The sequence below is a fragment of the Rhineura floridana genome, chromosome 1, assembly GCF_030035675.1.
Source record: "Rhineura floridana isolate rRhiFlo1 chromosome 1, rRhiFlo1.hap2, whole genome shotgun sequence".
Classification (NCBI taxonomy): Eukaryota; Metazoa; Chordata; class Lepidosauria; order Squamata; family Rhineuridae; genus Rhineura; species Rhineura floridana.
The window spans coordinates 188,765,267-188,788,682 of NC_084480.1; the positions used below are offsets into that span (position 1 = coordinate 188,765,267).

The window sequence follows — 23,416 nt, forward strand, 5'->3', positions numbered from 1 at the left end:
TTCCAGCTATCATTGGATGCAATTATGGAGCTACTTGCTAGACATTTGCTTATTAAACCAGCCATGCAATATGGAATAGATATTTCAGGTCACCTTGTATTCATTCATGAGTGAAACATTTACAAGGAGTGTGACAAAGAGAGGCTTAATTTTCTGTTTGATTTATGGAACTAGATTGCTGAGAGAGATTAGACAGGCAGACTGCAAACCCTGGTTTCATCATCCCAGCAAATAGATTCATCAAAATATCATGACAGGAAAACCATACTGCCTTGTGTTATATTTCCAGATGAGCTTAGTCTGTTCTCTTGGTTACCATGCAGTCTTAGATTCTTTATGATGATAAATGCAATTTGGGTTTTGGGTAGAAGGTAACAGACAATACACAACATACCTATGACTGTATCCAATAGTTGCTTTGTATTAGCAGAAAACACTTCCAATTGCGCAAGGCAGTCCAATTTTGCTGATTCCCTCTACCCACCACAACCTGCTACTTCCCTGAAAACTGCTCCTGGGGTTTGGGGGATCCTCTGGAAGGTGGTGCAGCATTAAATAGGGGCATTGGCAGAATCAGGTATCCCACCTTGTATGACTAGAAGCATATCCAGTAGTGCAGAAACACCATTGGATATAGCTTATTGGACAACAATGATCACATCTCTGCAACTTATCTCTGCATAAGTGGTTGGTTCCTATTAAAGTCTATTTGTACTGTGGTGAGTGCATTGTAGCGTGGAGCCCTGTGATGATACATATTGTGCTTTAAGAGAAACCAGGTCTAACACTTGAAGTCTGATAATCTCTTAATGCTCTCTTACTTTTCTCTCTTGCTGAGTTCTTTCTTTGGCCTCTCTTTTCCCTGATCTTCTCCTTTAGTTTGAGAATATGTGGCCTTCTCAATGGCAATGGGATGATCTCTTCTGGATCGTGTCAGAGTGCAGGACACAGAGTCATGGGCTCAAATTGCAGGAAGCCAGATTTCGACTGAGCATCAGGAAAAACTTGCTAGCTGTTAGAGTGGTATGACAATGAAACCAATTATCTAAGGAGGTGGAGGGCTCTCCAATACTGGAGGCCTTCAAGAGGCAGCTGGACAGCCATCTGTCAGGTATGCTTGAATTTGGATTCTTGTATTGAGCAGGGGGCTGGACTCCATGGCTTTATAGGCCACTTCCAACTCTACAATTCTATGAATAAAATAATTTATTAGAGTCATTTCACCTATTTTCCTCACATTTCCTCAAATAGCAGTTTTAAATCAATTACTCAGCAATAAGGAAATGCTCCTATTTCAGTGTACCTCATCCTTAGTACAAGAACTGGTAAAACAAAATATAGGCATTTCACACACTAAACAGCATCTTATTTTTGTTTTTGAAAAAGCAAACTAATAACCAGATCAGGCTCAGTCTAGAGAGCCACGCATCTATCTCTTCATGTTGAATGGGACTTTTGATTTCTTTTCCAAAAGCAGTATCCACATCACTTGATGATATATATTTGAAACTCAGGCTGTTTCACACTTTTCATTGGGGGTGGAGAACCTTTCGCCCTCCAGATGTTGCTGAAAGGCAAATCCCATCAGCCCCAGCAAACATGGCCAAGGGCCAGAGATGATGGGAGTTGTAGTTCAGCAACATCTGGAGAGTGAAACGTTCTTCACCCGTTTTATATGCAGTGGGAGAATGTTCAAGGGTGCCCCACTGCACATACTGAGATAATGTGGGATGGGTATGTACATAAGACCTTACACAAGGTCAGCTTATTGGTCCGCCTAGGTCAGTATTGTCTTACATCAGCCTTTCCCAACCTGGTGCCTTCCAGATGTTTTGGATTACAAACCCCAACAGTTCCAAGTCAGCATAGCCAATGGTCAGGAATGATTACTCCAAAACATCTGGAAGGTACGAGGTTGGGGACGGCTGGTCTATAGTGGCAGAGATTCTGCAGGGTTTCAGACAGGAGTCTTCCCCAGCCCCATCTGCAGCTGCCAGGGATTGAATATGGGACTTTTTGCTTGCAAAGCATGGACTTTTCCACTTTTCCATGGCCCTTCCTCAAGTCACATGTACAGTCAATTGTTTTTGTTTGTGCAACCTTTCACCCTGTTTACAAATCCTGCATTTTTCAATCTGACTGGACAATTTAAAATATGTACAAGTGGGAAAAAGTTTAAGAGGGGAAAGCAAAAGAGAGAGATATATAAAGTAAAAAATAAAAACCAAGGGATAATTTATTGTCCGTGTGTGTTTTGATGCAGTTGAGGTTTTGAGCTTTTGGAAAAGATGAGCTGGGAATATGTCACCTCTAATCCCTGCTTTGCAACGATTAAGACATGAACTAATCTTGTGGCTCCACAGTCTGACTCCTAACAAAACTTCTTTGTACAACCAGTAGTGGATGAACTGCTGCTTTCTTGCTTTTCCTACGCTAGCTAAACAAAAATCAAAGGCCACAGAAGTGGTTCAGGGAAAACACTGGAGCATTAGTAGTGAGTCAGAGGGGGAAAACCAACCTCGAAGAGCAGTCTTAATAATATCCTTGGACCAAGATGTACTGCTGAGCTAGTTAAGGAGATTTGCTAATTGTTCTTACAGCCCAGTCAGAGGTGAGGATCTGTATATCCAGTTATAAATATTTCAGAACAAGCTGAGTTGAGAGTTACAAGCTAGAGTCCTCTGGTAACATATGAGTTTAAAATGCCCTTTATACACAGGGCTTCTACCACCAATTCACTGTTTTTAATGGATTGTTCCTATTTCAGGAGCTCTGTCCATGATAAGAATGGTAGCTGGTGTCTGTCCATTTTTCTGGTGAAGATAGAACTGTGTGTCTGAGCCAGCTCTTCGTCAGTCCTTATAGATTCAAAAATAAGTTTACTTTTGAGGGAGAGGAAAAGAGGGGAAGTCCTTCTGAAGAAAGATGATGTGCACAGCGCTGACATTTTTGATCATGTGCACTGACATTGCCCAATCCTAAACAAGCTTACTCAGCATAAGTTTTCTGTGTTCATTGGGGCTTACTGCTAGGTAAGTGTACATAGGATTGTACACTAAACTGCTGTGGGGCTACAATGACCACTAGGGATCAGTAACTTGTTTTCCCAACAGTGCAGCTTTTTATACATGATTATTACGACTGTATAAGGATGAACATATCTTGACTTAATGATATGAACAAGCCTTTTGCCTGTACCTGCAGCCCCTTCACTCCTCTCTTCATGGTGCAACTGAGCTCAGTGCAGAAGTTTCCCATTTCATCATACCCTGGAAATGATGCTCATCAGCTTCAGAATAAACCAGGATATTTAACCAGCTTCAAAGTGTGGTTTAAAATCCTGGCTTGTTCCAAAGCTGACAGCTTTAGCTTTCTGGTTCAGATGAAAGGGAAACTATGGTTAATTGGAGGCTTCTTGATTTGATTCCTCCTTTTCCAGCGCGAGCAGTGAAGGGACTGTGTGTGTTGGCAAAGACCTCATTCATATCTCGGTTTATTAAGTCAATGTATGTTTGGTTAAACTGGGCCACCGTGATTCCAACCCTTTGGTGTGTTATGCAGATAGATCAGATGTGGTAAAAGACTCAGCAATCCATTATTTGTTCATTTAGAAGTTGACAACGCTACTTGTAGATGTTTGCTTGAGGAAAGATATGGATTAATAGACTACTTGAGGGCAGATTTCAGGATTGGAGGGAAGAATCTCACTATTTTTAAAGGACCAATTATGAATATATGCAATATTAAATTGTAAAAAAGCAATTTTAATACCATAGTTTGTGGCTTTTTTTTAATGTACCATAATAATTGTGGTAGTATTCTCAGCACATCACAGGTCAAACAGTCTTTATTTATTTATTTGTTTGTTTATTTGTTTGTTTATATAAAGAAAGAAAGAAAGAAAGAAAGAAAGAAAGAAAGAAGGGGATTTATACCTCTGGAGTGTATATTCAATACACACACCGACTTATGTGTTTTATAAGCATAGTTGCTTAACTTGGGGTAGAACCAGTGAGTTATTATTTGATTTATATCCCGCCCTTTCTACTAGTAAGAGCCCAGAGCAGCCAGCAGCCCTGGGAGTTGATCAGAAATTCAAGTGTTCCTGAGGAATAACAGCATTGGGGTGCTCTTACTAAATGTCTCAGTAACTATAATACCACTCCCTGCAAACAATATACCAGATAGTTCAAAAAGTGAAGAATTTTCTCTTGGGATGACAGATAGTCAAAACACTGTTGTACGTTCTCTCTAGGAAGTGGCTAGGATTTAGTTTATGCAGAAGTCATTATTACTAGTAAATGAGTATTATACAGCCACAAGAGTGGCTGTATACTATAGTCAGCGGGGATTTTTCACATTCCGCAATGTTAAATGGAAAATATCCCCCCATGCCATTCTGAGGCTTCCCATAAGCTCATTTCAAAACAAAACCTTACAAAACTTATAGTACTGAACTCAGAAACGCTTGCTTAACAACCCTGTCAATTTTCATGGCGATACACAAAACAGTCAGAGAGAATCGAGAGCTCAAAGTCTAAAAAGAGAGAAAAAAAATTCAGAGCCCTTTTGGACTTTTTTCTGCGAGTTCTCATAATCTGTTGAAATTCATTACAAATCAGCCATGTTCACAAGTAATCCTAATACTGACCTTGCCCCATACTCTGCCCTTCATCTACTGCAGTTTAAAAGTTAAAAAAATGCCTGGTTGATTTTTAATTAATTTAAGAAATTTTGGCTGGAAGCCTATTGTAACGCGGGGCATGCTCAGTAAGGACCAACTGTCAGTGTTCTAAAAGCCTCGCAGCTGCTGGGCTTGGCTAATCAGAGGGCCACACCCACACCAGACTTGATTTCACTTGAGACAGTCATGGCTTCCCTCAAAGAATCCTGGGAAGTGTAGTTTGTGAAGGGTGCTGAGAGGAGACTCCTATTCCCCTGAGAGAATGGTTAACAGTCAGCCACTGATTAAAGGTCTGTGAGAGAAACAGGGCGTCTCCTAGCAACTCTCAGCACCCTTCACTAACTACACTTCCCAGGATTCTTTGAGAGAAGCCATGATTGGCTTTGAGCCATGACTTTGAGAGAAGCCATGATAAAATGTTTTAAATTGTTTTTAAAAGATGTGTTTTTAAATTTGTATATTTGTTTTTAATGTTTTTAGTTATTGTAAACCGGGGGTGGTATATAAATATACTAAATAAATAGATAAATAAATAATGATTGTCCAAAGTGTAATAGAGGCCTGGTGTGGATGTGGCCAGGGACAGCTTTGTTTTAAATTTGGGTGGGAGGTAGGGTTGCCAGGTTCAGGGCCTGAGACTGATCCTGTATCTTTAGTAGAAGAGAAAGTCAGCCAAGTGCCGGTGTTCTTGCAACATTGTAATGGGAAAAACCACAAGGTAGAATTCTCCCTTCCCCCTGCCCAACTGTGAAAGATACAGAAGACATCTTGGTTGCCAGGCCCAGCCTGGTCAGTTTTACCTATCCTAATCATGATTGCATAGGAGTATATCTGATTCAACTCAATAATCATACAAATGATCAGACCTGCCTTTTCCCTCCTTCCCCTTTCCTCTTCCTTTCTCCTCTCCTCTTCCTTCTTCTGCCTTCCCTGCCCACTCCAGCCCTCCGTCCCTCCCCCCCAGTCAGTTTTACCTATCCTAAGCATGATTGCACGGGAGTAAATCCCACTGAACTCAATAAACATGCAAACAACCACATCTGTCCTTCTTCTCCCGTCCCCCTCCTGCCTGCTCCCATCCCAGTCCTCCCCTCTGCCTTTCCACCCCTCCTTCCTCCCACTCCTCCCTTCCCCATCCCCTGTGGTCAGTTTCACCTATCCTAAGCATGATTGCCGTGTGTGTGTGTGTGTGTGTGTGTGTGTGTGTGTGTGTAAATCCCGCTTAACTCAATAAGCATGCAAATGATCAATCCATTCTCAGCAAACTTGCACAGGATCCCATTTCTTATCTCCCGGATTAAAAAGCAGGGAAATTCACTAATAGGCAAAAAACCTTGCGGTTTAAGAATGTACCTATAGCCCACAGATATTTCTACCAAACTTTAAAAAGCAGGGAAATTGGGCAGCTATAGTGAATGCACCAGGGGAGCAGGAGACCTGAACTCCTCTCTGAGATCTTGTACTGCCCTACAAATTGGTCAAAATGCAAACACAATTTGGGTTGGTCTTTCACAGTCCAATCCACTTGCTGTGTAGCTTGGAAGAATTTGGTAACATGTGCCTCTGAGCATAGGTGAATGGTGGCAACACCTGTAACCAGCCCAAATAATAGAAAGAAGATATGTCCTGTGCTGATCTTGTTTTAGCCGGGAGGAAGCAACATTATTAAGACAGTTGATATAGTTCAGATGGTCACTTTAAATATGTCTGATTTACTTTGCAATTTTAGTGAAGTTTTCTATAGGAAATCATTTTCTTTTACTTTTGTTTCTATGAATATGTGAAGTACAGCAACACTGTACACATTCCACATAATTGTGGAATAATGGCACTGACTTCTGCAAAATAGTCTCCAGTGGACCTCAGAAGTGTCTCAATTTGCACAAGATAAAACAGTGGGAGGTGAAATATATTCTAGCAAAATTCTAGGTGTGCTCTATGTTTTTAATTGATCGTGAACACCTTGCCTTAAATAAAGTGGTTTAAACATAGCAGGCTGAAAACATGCATCCTCTTTTTTCCAACAACTAGAGTCATTGCTAAAGTAGCAGCATATTGTAATCAGTCTGATTTTACATTAAACTGCAGTTTCAGGTCCAACTGTTAATGCACCCAAAATAGAAATAGACCATAACCTCCAATTTGAAACAAAAAAGGCTATCTTCACCATCATATGACATTGACCAATAAAAAGGCTTTGAAATTAATAAAAATAAATTTAACACAGATTTCTAGGATGAATAATGAGGGAAATAAAATTTTCTAGTTTAGATTCTCTGTAGAAACATTAGTAACACAGGAAAGAAGCAAAGTAAGAAGAACACCAACAAACATACAAAAATATAATTATCTATCTTTGGAGATGGCAAGTGTTGCCACCACTCACCATATGCTCAGAGGCACATGTTACCAAATTCTTCCAAGCTACACAGGAAGTGGATTGGACTGTGAAAGACCAACCCAAATTGTGTTTGCATTTTGACCAATTTGTAGGGCAGTACAAGATCTCAGAGAGGAGTTCAGGTCTCCTGCTCCCCTGGTGCATTCACTATAGCTGCCCAATTTCCCTGCTTTTTAAAGTTTGGTAGAAATATCTGTGGGCTATAGGTACATTCTTAAACCACAAGGTGTTTTGCCTGTTAGTGAATAGAATTAAGGTTAAGAATGAAACTTTCAGACAGCATTGGTTATTTACAGGTGCAGTTATTAATAACTCTAGTTCATTCACTTTTATACCTAATTGCAATACCTAATTGGGTCTGCAATTCTAAGCGTTATGGAACACATCCCATTGAACTCGGTGGATTTGACTTCTGAGGAAACGCACACAAGATTGCATAATGAAATGGTAATTTATAATAGTACTGAATAATGAGCCGTTTATATAGCCTTACTACTTATTACTGTGTGTGACAATTCTCTCTGACTATACTGTGAATGCAGAAAGTTAATAAGGTGGATCACTACTGTTTTGAAACACTGGCCAACATGTTTGGTTCATCATCTATACCAGAGGTAGGGAATCCTCTGGCTCACAGGCCTAATTAGGCCAACCAGCCTTGCTGCCCTACATCTGACATCATATATGACAATTACCAACTGATAGTCGGCACTTGGGGAAGCATCGCACACACTTTTTTGCCTGTGTGGTTTGATTTCAAACTGCATGGGAAAAAACATTGTGATGTCAGGTAATTTACAAGTGAACGACTGTGCCCACTGTCAAACTTGGACTGTGGGGAGTCGTAGAGATAAAGATCCAGCCCACTAGATGGATCCAGTTCCCTATTCCTGATCTATGCCATGGATGTGCAGCATGTGGCACACTTAGGCCAATTCAGCCTACCAGCCCTGTATTCTGACTAGCCAGATGTTTGGAAACATCTGCTGTTTTTGTAGTTCTAGGCAAGCATAAAAAATAGTGTCATCTACTGGAGTGCCATACATGACTGGTGGGATCTGTTTAGCTTGCTGGGACTTGAGTTGTGCAGGTCTGATCTGTTCCCAAGAACAATGGCCGCTTTCCTGCAATTCACACAATGAGAATTTTATGCAGACGAACCATCTACAGTATATTTATGTTATTATGGATTATTTGATAAGCTAAACTAGTGCATCTGATCTGAAGAAACCATGGCATCCATCCTGATCCTGCACTTCATTCCTCCCCCACTCCCAGTGGTCCACAGAAAACATCTGGACAATCTTTTTCTTGTGCATTGGTTGTAGAGTTCACAATGAAGGGACAAACACAAACACCTACATTTGCCGTTCTACTCCTCATGCTTCTGATTGACTATCCTGGCTGCGTCATTCAGCGTCTGACTCTGTTGTAAGACACCTGTTGTCTCCGTTTTGAGACTTTATTTATAATATTTTTGCTCTTACATGAAAACCACAGCCTAGTCTGTGGGTGTAGTGTACTTGGTAGGAAAAGGTTTTTAAAGTTCAGTAGTAGTCTGGAGGTTTAATAATTTTGAGACGTCTGTTAGAAAAAGTATACAGAAAAGTGATTGTGGTTGATTAAAAATAGTCTTGAAAATACGAGGTGGCATTCCACTAGACTAGCAAAGAATTTCAGAGCTGTAAACATACTCTAAGATTTTTAGGTAAATAAGCATTAATCCTGTCTATCCTCCAGTCGCAGAGAAATTAATTCTATGGGAATTGTTTTATTTCCTAAGAATTTAAGACACTTGAGAAATTATTTCACTAACTATGGACTTAATGGGCCTGGGAGCATAAGGAAAATTCAAGCAGCCCTGGGTACAGTGAGAAGATAATAAACAACACCAAAGAATTCTAGCAAATAAATAAATAAAAATAGTGGGAAGAGGTGGACTAGCAAGGGTGGAGCCAAAAGCCTAACTATTTCTTCACGGTAGTGCTTCGAGATACCTGGATGTGAACCTAGAAGCATAGAACACATTCTGTGGGGCCTACATGACTTACTACATTTTAGGTATATATTTAAGATATTTTAATGGCAGCAATGCTGTTGGAACACAAAAGCCATGCAGAGCTGTAATTGGCTACAGTTCCCTAAGGGCACAAGAAGAGCATTGCTCAGACTTAAGGTCTCTTGTACAGGATCCCGCTTCCAACATTAGCCAACCAGATGCCTCCAGGAAACCCACAAGCAGGGCTGGAAGACAACAGTTATCTCATGCTGTTGTTACCCAGCAACTGTTACTCAGAGAAATATTGCCTCTGAGCCTGGAAGGTTCATATAGGCATCGTGACTATCAGCCAGTGATAAGTCTTGTAAACGTTTAGACAACTTCATGGGAGATGAGAGGGTTAGTAGCTACTAAACATAATGGCTATATTCTACCTCCACTGCCAGAAGCAATGAGTCTCTTAATACCAGTTGCTGGGAATCACAAGAGGGGAGACTGCTGTTGCATTTGGGTCCTGCTTGCTGAGCTCCCATAAGTCTCTGGTTGGCCACTGTGAGAACAGATTGCTGACTAGATGGACCTGTGGCCTGACCAAGCTGGACTTCTCTTATGTTCTTACTTGTGAGTTCATCACTCAACTATTGCAGATTAGTCTTCATTAATGATATTTATGTTAGCTTGAACAATTACAATTTCACACCAGCTGAACTCCTGCTATAAGTTCTGAATCGCATTGTCCATGGCTCCTGTCACTGTCAGTAGCAAAGATCATTGCCGAGTGGAGTCAACACACCAGTGCAGCAACGCATTTCCAATGCAGATGCAACAGCAGCTATTCAGCTGCTGCACCAATACCTGCCTTGTGATCTTGCTGTGACTTATGTTTACGCCATGCATGAGCACTTTCTGTGGGGAAGGACCAAACCTCAGTGGTAGAGCTTATGCTTTTGCATGCAGAAGGTCCCAAATTCCATCTGTGATATCTCCAGTTAGGAAGGATCAGGTAGCAGATGACATGAAAGACCTCTGCCTGAGATTCTGCCAATCAGAGTACATAACACAGGACTTGATAGACAAATAATCTGACCTGGTATGAAGCAGAGTCTTATGAGTTTACTAGGGCAGGGAAGTGGAGCTGGTTATGGCTCTAGCACACAGTATCCTAAGGAGAATTTAGTTCTTCAGCATCCTTCTGCAACCTGGTATTTTGCAAGTATTGCTGGACCATGCTGACTGGAGTTAATGGGGTCCAACAACCTTTGGCGGGCACTAGGTTGTGGGAGGCTGTTCTACAACATCCCTTTGGTTCTTCCTAGAAAGGGTGAGATTTTCTAGAATTTTCCATCATGCTGGATTAAGGCCCTTGAACATGAATTTCTTACAAAAGAAAATATAGGGATCCTATATCAGAGTTTGACTTACCATAAATAAAGACATTATCTTTCTTCCATTGTATACTGATTTTTTTCAAAGGGATATTCTTCAAACTTACTCATTTTATTAGGATAATAGTTTATTTTTGGCAATGGCGGAGAAAGATGTTTGCCACATTAATTCTTCCTGGCACACAGGCATTCTCTGGCTGGCTGGGCACTCTTCCCAGACAATTACGGCTTAGTTTCTTTAACTTGTGTCATCAAATTATTTTGCAAAACCCAATCTGGATATCAAGTCTTTTTTTAGTGAATGCGTATAGAAAAAACTGAGGAGAAAAGAAAGAAAGAAAGAAAGAAAACAACTAGGAGTGCATAGCATTAATAGATCAATTAAAATGGGGGCCAGTTTTAATAAGTGAGGCTCTGAATTATATTTGAGCCTAAGAGCTAGTGTTGTGTGGTGGTTAGAGTGTCAGACTCAAACTACAGAGACCTGGGTTCAGTACCCCCATCCCGCTCACTGGTTGGCTATGGACAAATCGCTGCCTTGGCCTAACCTTCCTCACGGGGTTGTGAGAATAAGATGCGTAAGGGGAGGACCATGTTCACCTCCCCAGAACTGCTTAGAGGAACAGCGATATAAAAATACTGCTTACGTTGCATCGGTTTGTGAGATATTTCTACCACCTCCTTTCTGCTTCACTGAGCCACGTACACAATTGGAGCATAGCATTTATTTACTTGCTTTTTGAACTTGGGCCAGGAGAAAAACCACTGGGAAAAAATGTTTTCTGATTCAAGATGGTTAGTTAGTTCGAGCTGATTTTTGTTTGTTTCCAGTATAGTACTTTGTGCAAAATTCATCCTTGAACTAGGAATGGACGAATCAACCTATTTCTGTTCCATGTTGGTTTCGCATGCTCTGGATGATAGATATGTACCATCCTGCTCTTTTGTGATTTTTTTTTTAAAAGCATGAAATCTTGCATTTAAATTGTATGCATTTTAAACACAATCTTCCCCCTGCATAGGTATTTTTCTATGCTTTTCAACGCATTTTCCCCAAAATACACATTTTTAACTGTATCACAACATTTAAAGAAGTGTATATTCCAACTGATAGCTTTGATCTGATCCTCATAATAATGCAGGACTGGCAAATTAGGTTGGTTCATGTTAAAATATAGACCAAATGAATTTCTCCTCCATTCTTGTATTTTTGAGTTGGTCTGAAGGTTGTAATGTTGATTGAATAGAGAAAAATGTAAGGTTGCTGAGTTGCCCTTGGCTTTTATTATTATGACATCACAAATTTCTCCTTAAGGGCAGCACGGTGGCAGTAGTACAGTCGGGGAGTTGGTTATACAGCACACTTTGTCCCAGGGAGGTGGGATTAAATCATGAATGTGTTGATCAGGATTATAGTTCGTTCATTGGACATCTTTTTCATAAAGGTAGGCAGATATATATTAAGCCCAGTGACAGATAGTGATATGGTTCATTTGGTGAAGCCACCCACACTCCAAGCATGTCAATATTTAACAAATTTATGTCCCATTTTTAAGAAAAAAACTCAGATGGCAGCATGCAATACTGTATAGACTAAACATATAAACAATAATATATACACTACATAATTTAAAGCTAAAATGCCGTATTACAATAAAAATAATAAATAACTGGCAGATGCTTTCAAAAAAGTAATCAGCCCAGTAAAACCATAAAATAGGAGAATAATCAAAATTTCAAAACTGCACATATTTCAGCGGTTCAATTCAATTAATTACAAAAAAGCAACAGCAAGCAAACCATTTTAGGCCCTGCTTATTACAGAGATAGGGCCTCTCTAATCCCATGTGAACAAAATTCCATGCTGAGGCCCTATTGCCAAATTTCTCCCTTGTCCCCCCCCCCAAAAAAAAACCTAATTGCTCTCACAGGTGGGTGCATAGCAAGGCCTTCAAAGCAGATCTCAAAGTGCAGGCAAGTTGATATGGGTGAAGGTGGTCCTTTCCATCCTTTCAGTGTTGGGAGGTAACTATTCATCCAGCAACTTGCATGGGGCTGACTATTGTTTAATTAATTGATTGTGTCTTCTAAATGCAAGATGCTTCTAGGTGACATATAACTGAAACAAAAATCAACAATGTTACAAATACATTTTTTTAAAAAATAAGCATAAAGCAACATCATAAAGCGTTTACCAGTAATAAAGCCTCATTTTAAAACAAGACTAAATAAACAAAGAATCTTCATGCAGAAAATAATAATTCTAATGAATAACATTAAAACATAGAACAAACCACCTCTGCTGACCCTAAATTATAAGACCAGAAACATATCTCCCCCTCTGTCTCCATGCTGAGAGTGCTGCTGGTTTCACCTGGGCAAACTGCCTTTCTAAACGCCACTGTCTAAAATACTTGTTTAAAGTGTTGGCTTATTTCCTAAAGTTTTACCATCTTTAGAACAAGATGCTCCATTTATACATGTGACAGTAGATTTTGTGCCACATTTGATTAATCAACCATCTAGCAATATATTCTTAGCTGTAATCAGTCCCAGTTGTTTATTGCAATATCATAAGTCCAATTGCTACATAGTTCTGCCAAAGAAAATGATCAAAGGCTCTCAATAAAACTGAAGACATTAATCTTCCATCTGCTTATTACCCCAGCATTGAATGAGTCACTTCAAAAGACTTGGCATTTGGCCTCAGTGGTAAAACTCGTCTTCATTTATTTATTGGATAGTAAACAATGAGAGACTTTGGGAAAACATTGAGCTCCGTATGTTGCCTTTTTGTTGCCTCTGTGGGTTGATATGACAAAATGAATGTTAGTCAATTTAAAGTTTCTGCTTGTCTTAAAATGTTTTAAACAGTTTATTGATACACAATGCTCAGCAGAGGAATAGTAGAGAAATAATATGACTGGCGTATAATACAGGAACGCTTCTGTCTATCTAGACAGTACAATGCAAGTAAACAAATTGTATAGAAGTGAGGAAATAATATCATGGCTATATAATAAGGATCATGATAATAATGGCAACAATAACGCAACTAATGAAAGCAATTTGAATAAGAATCCTAAACCTGAATCTAAACTTCCCTCTAACCAATCTAGTTTAAAGCCTCCTAAGTGTCCTAGCCATTCTAAACTGCCTAGTATTTTGGAACACAGTTCATGTCCAGCTGAGTTGGAAGGGAAAACAAAATAATGGGGGGGGGGATACAGGTGAACACATCTGGATGATTTTGGAGATGGGCATTCAGACTTTTCATCTATGTGTGTATGTGCACGTGCTCCTGAACTCTGTAACTATCTTTCTGACATTTCATCAGCATTTGCCTCTCTGTGTTTCTGTCATTTCATCAGCATATTTTCACACTGTTGTCTTTTTGCAGACAATTGCTCTCCAAAGGTATTAAGGAAGTACCATTTGCTATGCAGGTTTTATTGCTTCAGCAAAAGAAGTCACTTTGACCTACAGAGGTTGCTCAGGGTTAGAACTTTTTAAAAAAAATTACCATCATCCATTTCATTCCATCATGGCTGCTTTAGTACTTGCAGAATCCAGTGACAGGCAGGTTTGGATCAACACCCAACTAGTCCCACTTGCTCTGATCTGGTCCTTTCTTCAGGGACATCATCATTGATTAAACCATAGATAGTGCTATCCTGGGCACTGACTGTCTGGAGAAAAGAGGCGGGAGGGACATGGGAGGCAATATCCAGCTGGGGCATTCTGGAGTTATAAAGTGATGCCTGTGTATTTTTGTGAGTGTGCATTTTTGAGTGTTCATGTGGCTTCTAAGATTAATCTGGGAGGTAGTGGGGAGGGAGAGAAACTGCCCCAGGTTTCAAAAGTTTGGGGGGGTCACTGAAAGTGTACCAGTGAACCTTTAAACATTCTGATTTATTCTCCGTTCTTCTTTAGCTTTAAAAAGGGAAAGGCTGAGCCAATTAGTCAAAACATTTGGTTTGACTGGAGGGAGTTAATTAAGTTAAGCAACCAACATTCACATGACTTTTTCTGCCGGTGGTCACCCATGGGGAAGCCAAACTTTGCATGGTGTCATTCTTTTGACTGTGCCAGCTCTCCAGTGATTCAACCAGTCAGCTATTCCTTCCGAGTGGAACAACTGAACTGAGACATTCTCTCACTGTGTGTGCTTAGAGCAAAATAACATAAAAAGAGTCCTGGTAGACCAGACCAAGGATCCATCTAGAGCAGTACACTGATTCCCACCAGTCAAACATATAATTCTGGGAAGTTTACAAGCAAGGCATGGAGGCTGCAACTCATCCTTTGTTCCTAGTGTCTAGTATTCGGGGGTACACTGCCTCTGAACATGGAGGTTTCATTTAGTTATCATGGCTATCAACACTGATAGATCTATTCTCCATTAATCTGTGTAGTCCATTATTAAAGAAATTCATGCTAGTGACCCATCACCACATGTTACAGCAATGGATTCCAGGAAGTTAGTTTTGTGCTTTGTGAAAAGGTCTGACCTGAGCCTACTACCAGTCTATGGATGCTAGAAAGATGCAAGAAAATGCTGACCTGATCAACCTCTTAAATGAATGTGCAGATCAGAACATACTTAACCTTCAGATTTTGCACTTCTCCAAATTTTGTAATACAATTCTTGGTTTTTCACCTTATCAGAAAAACTGAACCTGAAGGTTAGTTTGTTTAAAGCAGAATTTCCCAACCGGTGTGCCTCCAGATGTTGTTGGACCACAACTCCCATCAGCCTCAGCCATTGGCAATGCTGGGTGAGGCTGATGGGAGGCACACTGGTTGGGAAAGGCTGGTTTAGAGATTTGTCAAGAAAAGATACGTTTTAGTCAACTGGGCACAATTTTATTAAATTTAGTAATGAAGAATCAGAAGCTCCAGCAACCCTAGTGAGGATATGGAACAGTCTATAGTTGACCCAGGTCCCCAGTACTCATGGAATTAACCAGCCATTTTTGACTAACTGTGAACAACAGAACAATTAGAATGGCCTCTGCAATTGGCGCATGTTCTTTCTTTCTTTCTTTCTTTCTTTCTTTCTTTCTTTCTTTCTTTCTTTCTTTCTTTCTTTCTTTCTTTCTTTCTTTCTTTCTTTCTTTCTTTCTTATATTATCCTAGATGCTTTAAAGGTGCTCTAACCTTCCCTTGCCTATTGGAAGTTGATGCTTGCCGCAGCCTTCAGCATGTAGACTCACCTTTTTGAAGTTTGAGGCAGCCACAGGTGACAGAAACGCTGTCTGCTGCAGTGCTCCTGTGGCCATTGTACAGTCATAGCCAAATTAACACTTGCTACTTTCTTCCATTGCATCATGAGTTTTCTCCCTCTGTGAGCGATGGCTGTGCCGCTGCAGCTGTTGGAGAAACATAGCTATTACACGGTAGTTTTCCTGAGATATTGTGCAGTGTCGACTTCCTAAATCATCCTTTTATCTAGGCAATCAGAGACTCAAAAGGACTATGTCATTTGAATGTGCAGCCAGTGTCAGGCTGCCATCCTGTTGGTGATAAATTCACTTTCTCTTTCTGTTTGCTTTGACACTGAATCATATTACTGACAGGATGTGAATACCTGTACTGGTAAATTGAGTGTGCAACATACACAGCTTTGTTAGCAAATGTCAAGAGAAACATTAGGATGCAGAGCAGGAAAAAGTGCTGTAGCAGTGAAACTCTATACGCATCTGCTCAGGAATAAGCTCCATTGACTTCACTGGGATTTACTCCCAGGTAAGTGACTGCAACCTAAATCCCCACCAAGAGAGAAAATGTAAGGGAAGAAAAATCATAATCTCCTTTTAGTAAGTACAGTAGATGTCCTAATAATGATTGAATGATTGTTTATTTTACATCCTCCTTTTAAGTTTGCAAAATAGAATAAAACAAGGTCAATGTATTTGAACAATTATTGAAAATGGGGGTAAAAGGTTAGCACTAGATAGAAATCAATATACAGGACAGATACAGCATACTTGGTGTGCAGTAATCCTCTTTAATTTTGTTGAGCGGGAAAATTTTGAACACATTGCTCAGGGGACAAACAAAAAAAGTTCCAGCCTTTGGATTTTACCAAAGACAAAAGCTGAGTCCTCGATACAATAGCATAATTCTGGGGAGCTATTTAGTGTATGGCTGCTGGGTTTGGCTATGAGGTAAATTTTCATTTTTATTTTCAGTCAGTCTATTTATTTCTATGCCACATTTTCCACTGTTGTATCTGTGCTCAAAGCGGTTCACATAAACAACAGACAGCATAAATACAGTAGTATGATAATACATAATAAAAAGTACAATATCACTACAACACTAAAGAAACAACCTAATTTAGTATACATCAAAATGTAAATGAGCATGAAGCTCACTAATAAAGTTCAAGTAAAAATATCCAGTAGCTTCATATCCGAAAGTAATCCCAAAGCTGATTATGTTAGTAGCTAGCAATGTCTTCTAACGCCCCCCCCCCAAAATAGCCTCTTCCTGATGACAAATGCAGTCTCTCTGTCCCCTTCTAGTTGTTCTGCAAGCAGCTCCCTTATGAGGGCTGTCAAGTCTGAAGGGTGAATAAAGGCAAGTGGAAATAGCCATCCCCTGAAGACAAACGCAGGGGCTCTGTCCCCTCACATTTTTTTTTTCCGGAAGGGAAGTACAATTAGGTCTCTGCCATGAATACCAGATTCTAGGGATAATCAATGAAAGAGGGCTGTTGCCTTTATGTCTTGCTTTTAAAGTGGTTTCTGAGAGGCATCTAGGTGACCACTATCACAAGCAAGGTATTAGACCAGATGTAGACCTGGTTTGGTCCTGTTAAGCAGTCACTCCACGTGGTTAATCTCAGCGTATAGAACTACAAATCCCAATATGGCATCATAGCATGTTCCCTCCACTCCATCCAATGGCAAATCGTGCAGAATGGGGGTGGGAACTTTAGAAAAAGCCCTTTGAGTAGATACTGGCGAGTCTCTATATGACTGCTTTGTGCAGTAAGAAGAGAGTGAATTATGAGGGAAGAGGTGATTGGAGGGACCAGGGACGGCAAGTCTGGGTTTTTGGCAGGTGTGGGGCTGCCGAGGGTTAGGTTAGAGGCATTTTCCAAATGTTTAGATCCTAATCTAGTTCTAGTCACCTGCAAATTCTGGTTTGCCACCTTGGGATTACATAGACTTCACATCAAAGCACAATCTACAGTTCAACAGCTACAGCCTGTTCTACGTAGGGCTGCCCTTGAGGCTGCCCGGAAGCTGCAGCTAATACAAAATGCAGCGGCTCAGCTGCTCACTGGGGCAGAATATTACCATTATATTACTTCGCTGCTGAAAGAATTGCACTGGCTTGCCAGTTGGCTACTGGGCTAGATTCAAGGTGAAGGTATTAGTGTACAATGCCCTATATAGCTTTGGATCAGAATACCTAAAAGATTGCCTCATCCCCTGCATACCCAACTGATCACTACATTCTGCAGGAGAGGGCATCCTGCAGATACCATCCTATCATGTAGCCCGTTCTGCACAGTGTCAGAATTGGGCCTTTAGTGTGGCAGCAATTCCCGTCCTTTGGAAGCCCCTCCCATTATATATCAGACAGGCACTCTCTCTATTGTCTTTTTGGCACTACTAAAAGCTCCTGTCATTCATCAAGCCTTCTAACTGGAGAGCTTTATCCCAGTTGGTGCCTGCATTGGATTTGAATTGATTTTATGTATGCGCTGCTGCTGTTTTAAACTTTTTATATATGCAATTGTTTTAACTTTTTATATATGTTTTTAATATTGTAAATTGCTTTCAGATGCCTCATGGGAAGCTATTCATAAACGATGTTGTTGTTGTTCATAATTGACACTGTTGTTGTTATTGATGATGATGATGATAATATAAAATCAGCAAGACGCAGATGAACATAAGGCCTGTACTTGCAACTGTATTAGCTGCATAGACAGAATGTGCTTTTGCTATTGTTTCTCTCTCTTGCAAAGTCGGGGTTTTCAGTTTTTTTACAAGTTATTTTACTTAAAAATGAAAATTCTTCTTGCAGATTCAGTGAATGATTGGAAGAATATATGTTCATAAGTGCATAATAATATATGCAACTATAGGTAGTAGGAATTTCAAATAAATAAACAGCACATTAAAATTAGCTGGTACAGGAAAAGATCCACATTATCATTTAAATCTGAGACAACAAAACCAGAAATTCTAGATGTGATTTCCAGAGCACAGCTTAAGAGCATGGCACCAGGGGTTGCTGTACAGACATCTAATTTCTAGGCTGCAGATACATACAAAGGAATTGAATGTGTGAGGTACTTTATTGTCTCCGATTAATATTGCTTAATATTTTGGATTTTCCCTTATCTATCTGCATATGAACTACAAATTCTGAGAGTTTTCTCTGTCTAGTTTGTCTAGAGTTAATAAAAAGTTAGATAGCCTATTTCTCCTCCTATATTTCTGTGTAATAATACATTTCAGGCAATGCTAACATTTAGCTTAGAGAAATGCCTTGTGTGCCTTTTGTATTTTTCATTTCATAGTGAGGCCAGCTCTTTGTGATATATCTATTAAATAAATGGCATATTATGGCTGTAGGCTTTGAATTTAAGTTAACTATGGTCTATAGCAAAACAGATAAGATATTATTGCTTTCTGTCATTTTGAATTTTCAAAGGTGCTTGGCACAACTTAACCTCAACTCTTTTCTCTCGTTTGTTTTGTTTTCACCTTAGGCTTTGAACAGAGGTATTGCAGCTGTTAAGGAAGATGCTGTAGAAATGTTAGCCAGCTACGGGTTGGCATACTCCCTCATGAAGTTTTTCACAGGTCCAATGAGTGACTTCAAGAATGTGGGACTGGTTTTTGTCAACAGTAAGAGAGACAGAACCAAAGCGGTTTTGTGTATGGTTGTGGCTGGTGCTGTGGCTGCTGTATTTCACACCTTGATAGGTAAGCCTTCATTCTATTTGCTGTGGGATCTGTACTTTTGCTTGTATGGCTGGCTGATCTATTTCTCCTCTGTTTTAAAACCTGTTTATGTGCATATTTATTGTTGGTTTTGAAAGAACAAGGGAAATGTCTTGTGGCTAGACTTCTCAGTCAAGGTTGGAGTGGGGGACCGACTGCAGCCCTCCAGGCCTGTCTATCCAGTCCTTGGGACTTTCCCTTGGCCATGCCCTCTCCCCAGGCCACACCCCTCAAAAGCACTCCTCCACTTCCTCGTCAAGTGGTCTTGCTTGACTAGAATGTGTCCCTTAATTGTGATAATGCCTCTTCCTTGTCTGGATGGAAAGGTGTGTGTTTCTTTGTGGACATCTCTGATTACTGTAGAGCTGCAGTGTAGCCTGTTGTACAAAGATCATGAACACATCCTTGGCTCCGCCCATTTATATCTCTGCTCGGACCACTTCTGTCTCCAGCCACCAATGTCATGCAGCTCCCAGGAAGTTGCCCATTAAAAAATGTGGTCCTCGGGCTGAAAAAGGTTCCCCACTCCTGGTATATAGGCTTTTACAAATTTGATTAAAACGTGTGTGGAGAAGGGGATGCACTGAACCCCCCTCCCTGTGTGTCACTTTTAGCCAGATTAGAGCCGTCCAGAAGTTGGAGCATGAATGTCTAAAGCTGGGAGTCTCCTCTGTTTGTAGAGGCTCCCAGCACAATTTCCAACCCTGAGTGGTGCAGGGTTAATTGTGCTTCAGACCTTTGAGCTCTTAACTCATGGAGGGGTTTAAACTGGGTAAAAATGAAGTGCCAGAGGAGGTGGGGCTTTGATGCACCCCCTGCCTGCATTTTTCTTTGCATGTGTATTTACATGCAACGAGATTGAATCCCCAGAGAGGGCTTGTGGGTGTAGGTGCTTTTATTGTGAACATTATAATGCAGGTGTGGGGAATGTTTGGCCTTCCAGATGTTGCTGAGCTACAACTCCCATCAGCCCCAGTAAGCACAGCCAGTGGCTGGGGATGATGGGAGTTGTCATTCAGCAACATCTGGAGGGCCAAAGATTCCCCATGCCTGTTACAATGTATCAAGTTTGGTTTTTCTCGGCGGCTTTTGATACCATCGGCCATGGTATCCTTCTGGGACGACTCACGGATTTAGGAGTTGGAGGCACTGCTTGGCAGTGGCTGTGCTCCTATCTTTGGAATCGTCTCCAGAAGGTGATGCTTGGGGAACATTACTCGAGTCCCTGGGTACTGCAATATGGGGTCCCGCAGGGTTCAGTTCTGTCCCCCATGCTCTTTAATCTATATGAAGCCGCTGGGTGAGATCATCAGGAGTTTTGGAGTGCATTTCCAGCAATATGCTGATGATACGCAGCTCTATTTCTCCTTTTCATCTTCTTCAGGTGAGGCTGTTACTGTACTGAACCGCTGCCTGGCCGTGATAATGGACTGGATGAGAGCTAATAAACTGAAACTCAATCCTGACAAGACTGAGATGCTGTTGGTGGGGGGGATCTCTGCCCAGATGGTTGATGTCAGACCTGCCCTAGATGGGGTTACACTCCCCCTAAAGGAGCAGGTCCGTAGTTTGGGGGTCTTATTAGATCCGCTCCTGTCACTTGAGGCCCAGGTAGCCTCGGTGGCACGGAATGCGTTCTACCAGCTTCGGCTGGTAGCCCAACTACGACCCTATCTGGACAGGGAGAACCTCGCCTCAGTTATTCACGCTCTGGTCTAGATTGGACTACTGTAATGCACTCTATGTAGGGTTACCTTTGAAGACGATTCGGAAACTTCAGCTAGTGCAGAATGCTGCGGCCAGAGTTCTTACTGGGACGAAGAAATTTGACCACATAACACCTATTCTGGCCCAACTGCACTGGCTACCAATATGTTTCCGGGCCAGATTCAAAGTGTTGGTTCTTACCTATAAAGCCCTTAACGGCATCGGACCGCAATATCTGATGGAACGCCTCTCTCGCTATGTACCTACCTGTTCACTGTGCTCGACGTCTAAGGCCCTTCTCCGGGTCCCAACTCATAGGGAGGCCCGGAGAACAGTAACTAGATCTAGGGCCTTTTCAGTGGTGGCCCCTGAATTATGGAATGCCCTCCCAGATGAGATACGCCTGGCGCCTTCTTTACTATCCTTTCGGCACCAGGTAAAAACCTACCTCTTTGCCCAGGCATTTTAAGCTTAATTTTAAATTTAAATTTAAATTGTAATTGTAATTTTTATTTTATTTTTATTCTAATTTTGTTCTTAAATATGTTTTATATTGTATAGTGTAATCCACACTTGTTCGTATTTTAAAATGTGGTTTGATCTTGTTGTACACCGCCCTGAGAGCTTGTTGCTATAGGGCGGTTTAAAAATGCAAATAAATAAATAAATAAATAAATAAATAAATAAATTTTATGTTTAGGTTCTTTCTTCACTGTGGAATGCCTTGCCAGGCAAGGTCCATTAGGCCGATGGTGCTTCAGGCAGTTGGTGAAGATTTGAAGACCTGTCTTTTAAAAAGACCTTTGGTTAATTATGTCATTTTCACTTATTCAGTTCTGTCTTAGTTTTGTGCTGCTGGCATTTGTTAAACAGGTTTGATATTGTTATCTTGTTAATTTGAATATATACTGCGGCTTTTAAAGGATGTTTTTATTACTGTTTGTTAGCTGTCTCGATTCTCTTTGGAGAAATAGGTGGGATAGAAATGTTTAAAACCAATAATTTTGCTACAGGCTAGATGAAGTTGTATACAATTGGATTCTCTGTCTTTATTCTTCTCTTCTCAGAATGATGCAAACCACTTACCTTATCATTAAAATTAGTATACTAATACTTTTTTACCTCTTTGTAAGCCTTGCCTCTGCACAATGATAGTATTATCAAGAGTATGCTCTTACATGGCACAGTTCGGTGTATTATTGGTGCTAAGTAACTTAGGGAAAAGTAGTACACACTTTTCCCACCTCAGTGTAATTCACTATGTTGCATTAATATGTCTTACTGTGCAATCCTCTGTATATATACTCAGAAGTAAATCCTGCTGAGTTCTTACTCCCAGGTAAGTGGGTAATGGATTACAACCTTAAAGTTTAGTGAGGTACTAACATGCCTATGGACATTGTATATTTCCTCAAATTAGGTTAGCTCAAGATTAGCTAATGCAGCTTTGAGACAGTGTGCCACGTTTGACATACCAGCTTTTCATTTTCGAAGCACAGAAGGCTAATAAATGCTGTCTTTGTCTAGAGTCATTTGAGATTTGGCAGTATAGAACCAATATTCAGTTACCCGATAAGGTCTTTGAAACAAAACAATAATAGCCTATTCACGAAGACTTTCTTTTGGTGATGTAATGGTGAAGTCCCCTGTGTATTAAATGTAATTCTCCAAGTCTTAGACCAGTACCTCCTTTCAGTTCATAAATTTCATTTTATGAACAAAATAAGTCTAACAAAACTCCAAGACTTGTTTAGAGCTGATGATCAAGCATTACATAGAAAAGGTTTATCTTTCTCTTATGCATAGATCACCCCAACCGTGTAAAAAATAAATAATGATGAAAACACTCGCACAAGAAGACCAATGTCATTTCCTTCACCTATGTTTCCCCCATTCAGACATTACTAGCATAGAGTGACACCAAACCATGGGGAAGCAACTCTCATAGTGCTCCAGTATTGTATGAATTGGGCCAACCACTAAAACCATCTGAGACAGCTTTGGAATGAAGGGTTTTGACCCAGTGTAACAAACTTAACTCAAAAAAAAAAATCTTCCTAGTGTGTCAGTCATTCAGGCCATGTACATGTATCCACTTGGAGTTTAAACTGTTATTTCACAGGCAGAAGCTTCCAGTCTGTATTTTTATATCCTTCAGATTTTGTCACCAATTAAGCCCTTAGTGTGAGCCTGAACTCTGTACTGTGGTCTGAGATAGTAAAAGGAATAGAGGTCTTTGTGGTCAGTCCCACAAGCCATTTGTTGTTT

General features: G+C 40.5%; 1 protein-coding gene across 3 annotated transcripts in view; it reads left to right on the forward strand.

Moving 5' to 3' along the window:
- The window catches only part of ANKH (ANKH inorganic pyrophosphate transport regulator), a 142,443-nt gene that overhangs the window by 67,598 nt on the left and 51,429 nt on the right, over positions 1-23,416 (forward strand). For all 3 annotated transcript variants that reach the window (XM_061589500.1, XM_061589483.1, XM_061589491.1), the window contains exon 2: positions 19,207-19,423. In XM_061589500.1, coding sequence (XP_061445484.1) covers positions 19,252-19,423 — 172 coding nt within the window. In that variant the 5' untranslated portion in view covers positions 19,207-19,251. The remainder of the gene's footprint in view (positions 1-19,206; positions 19,424-23,416) is intronic.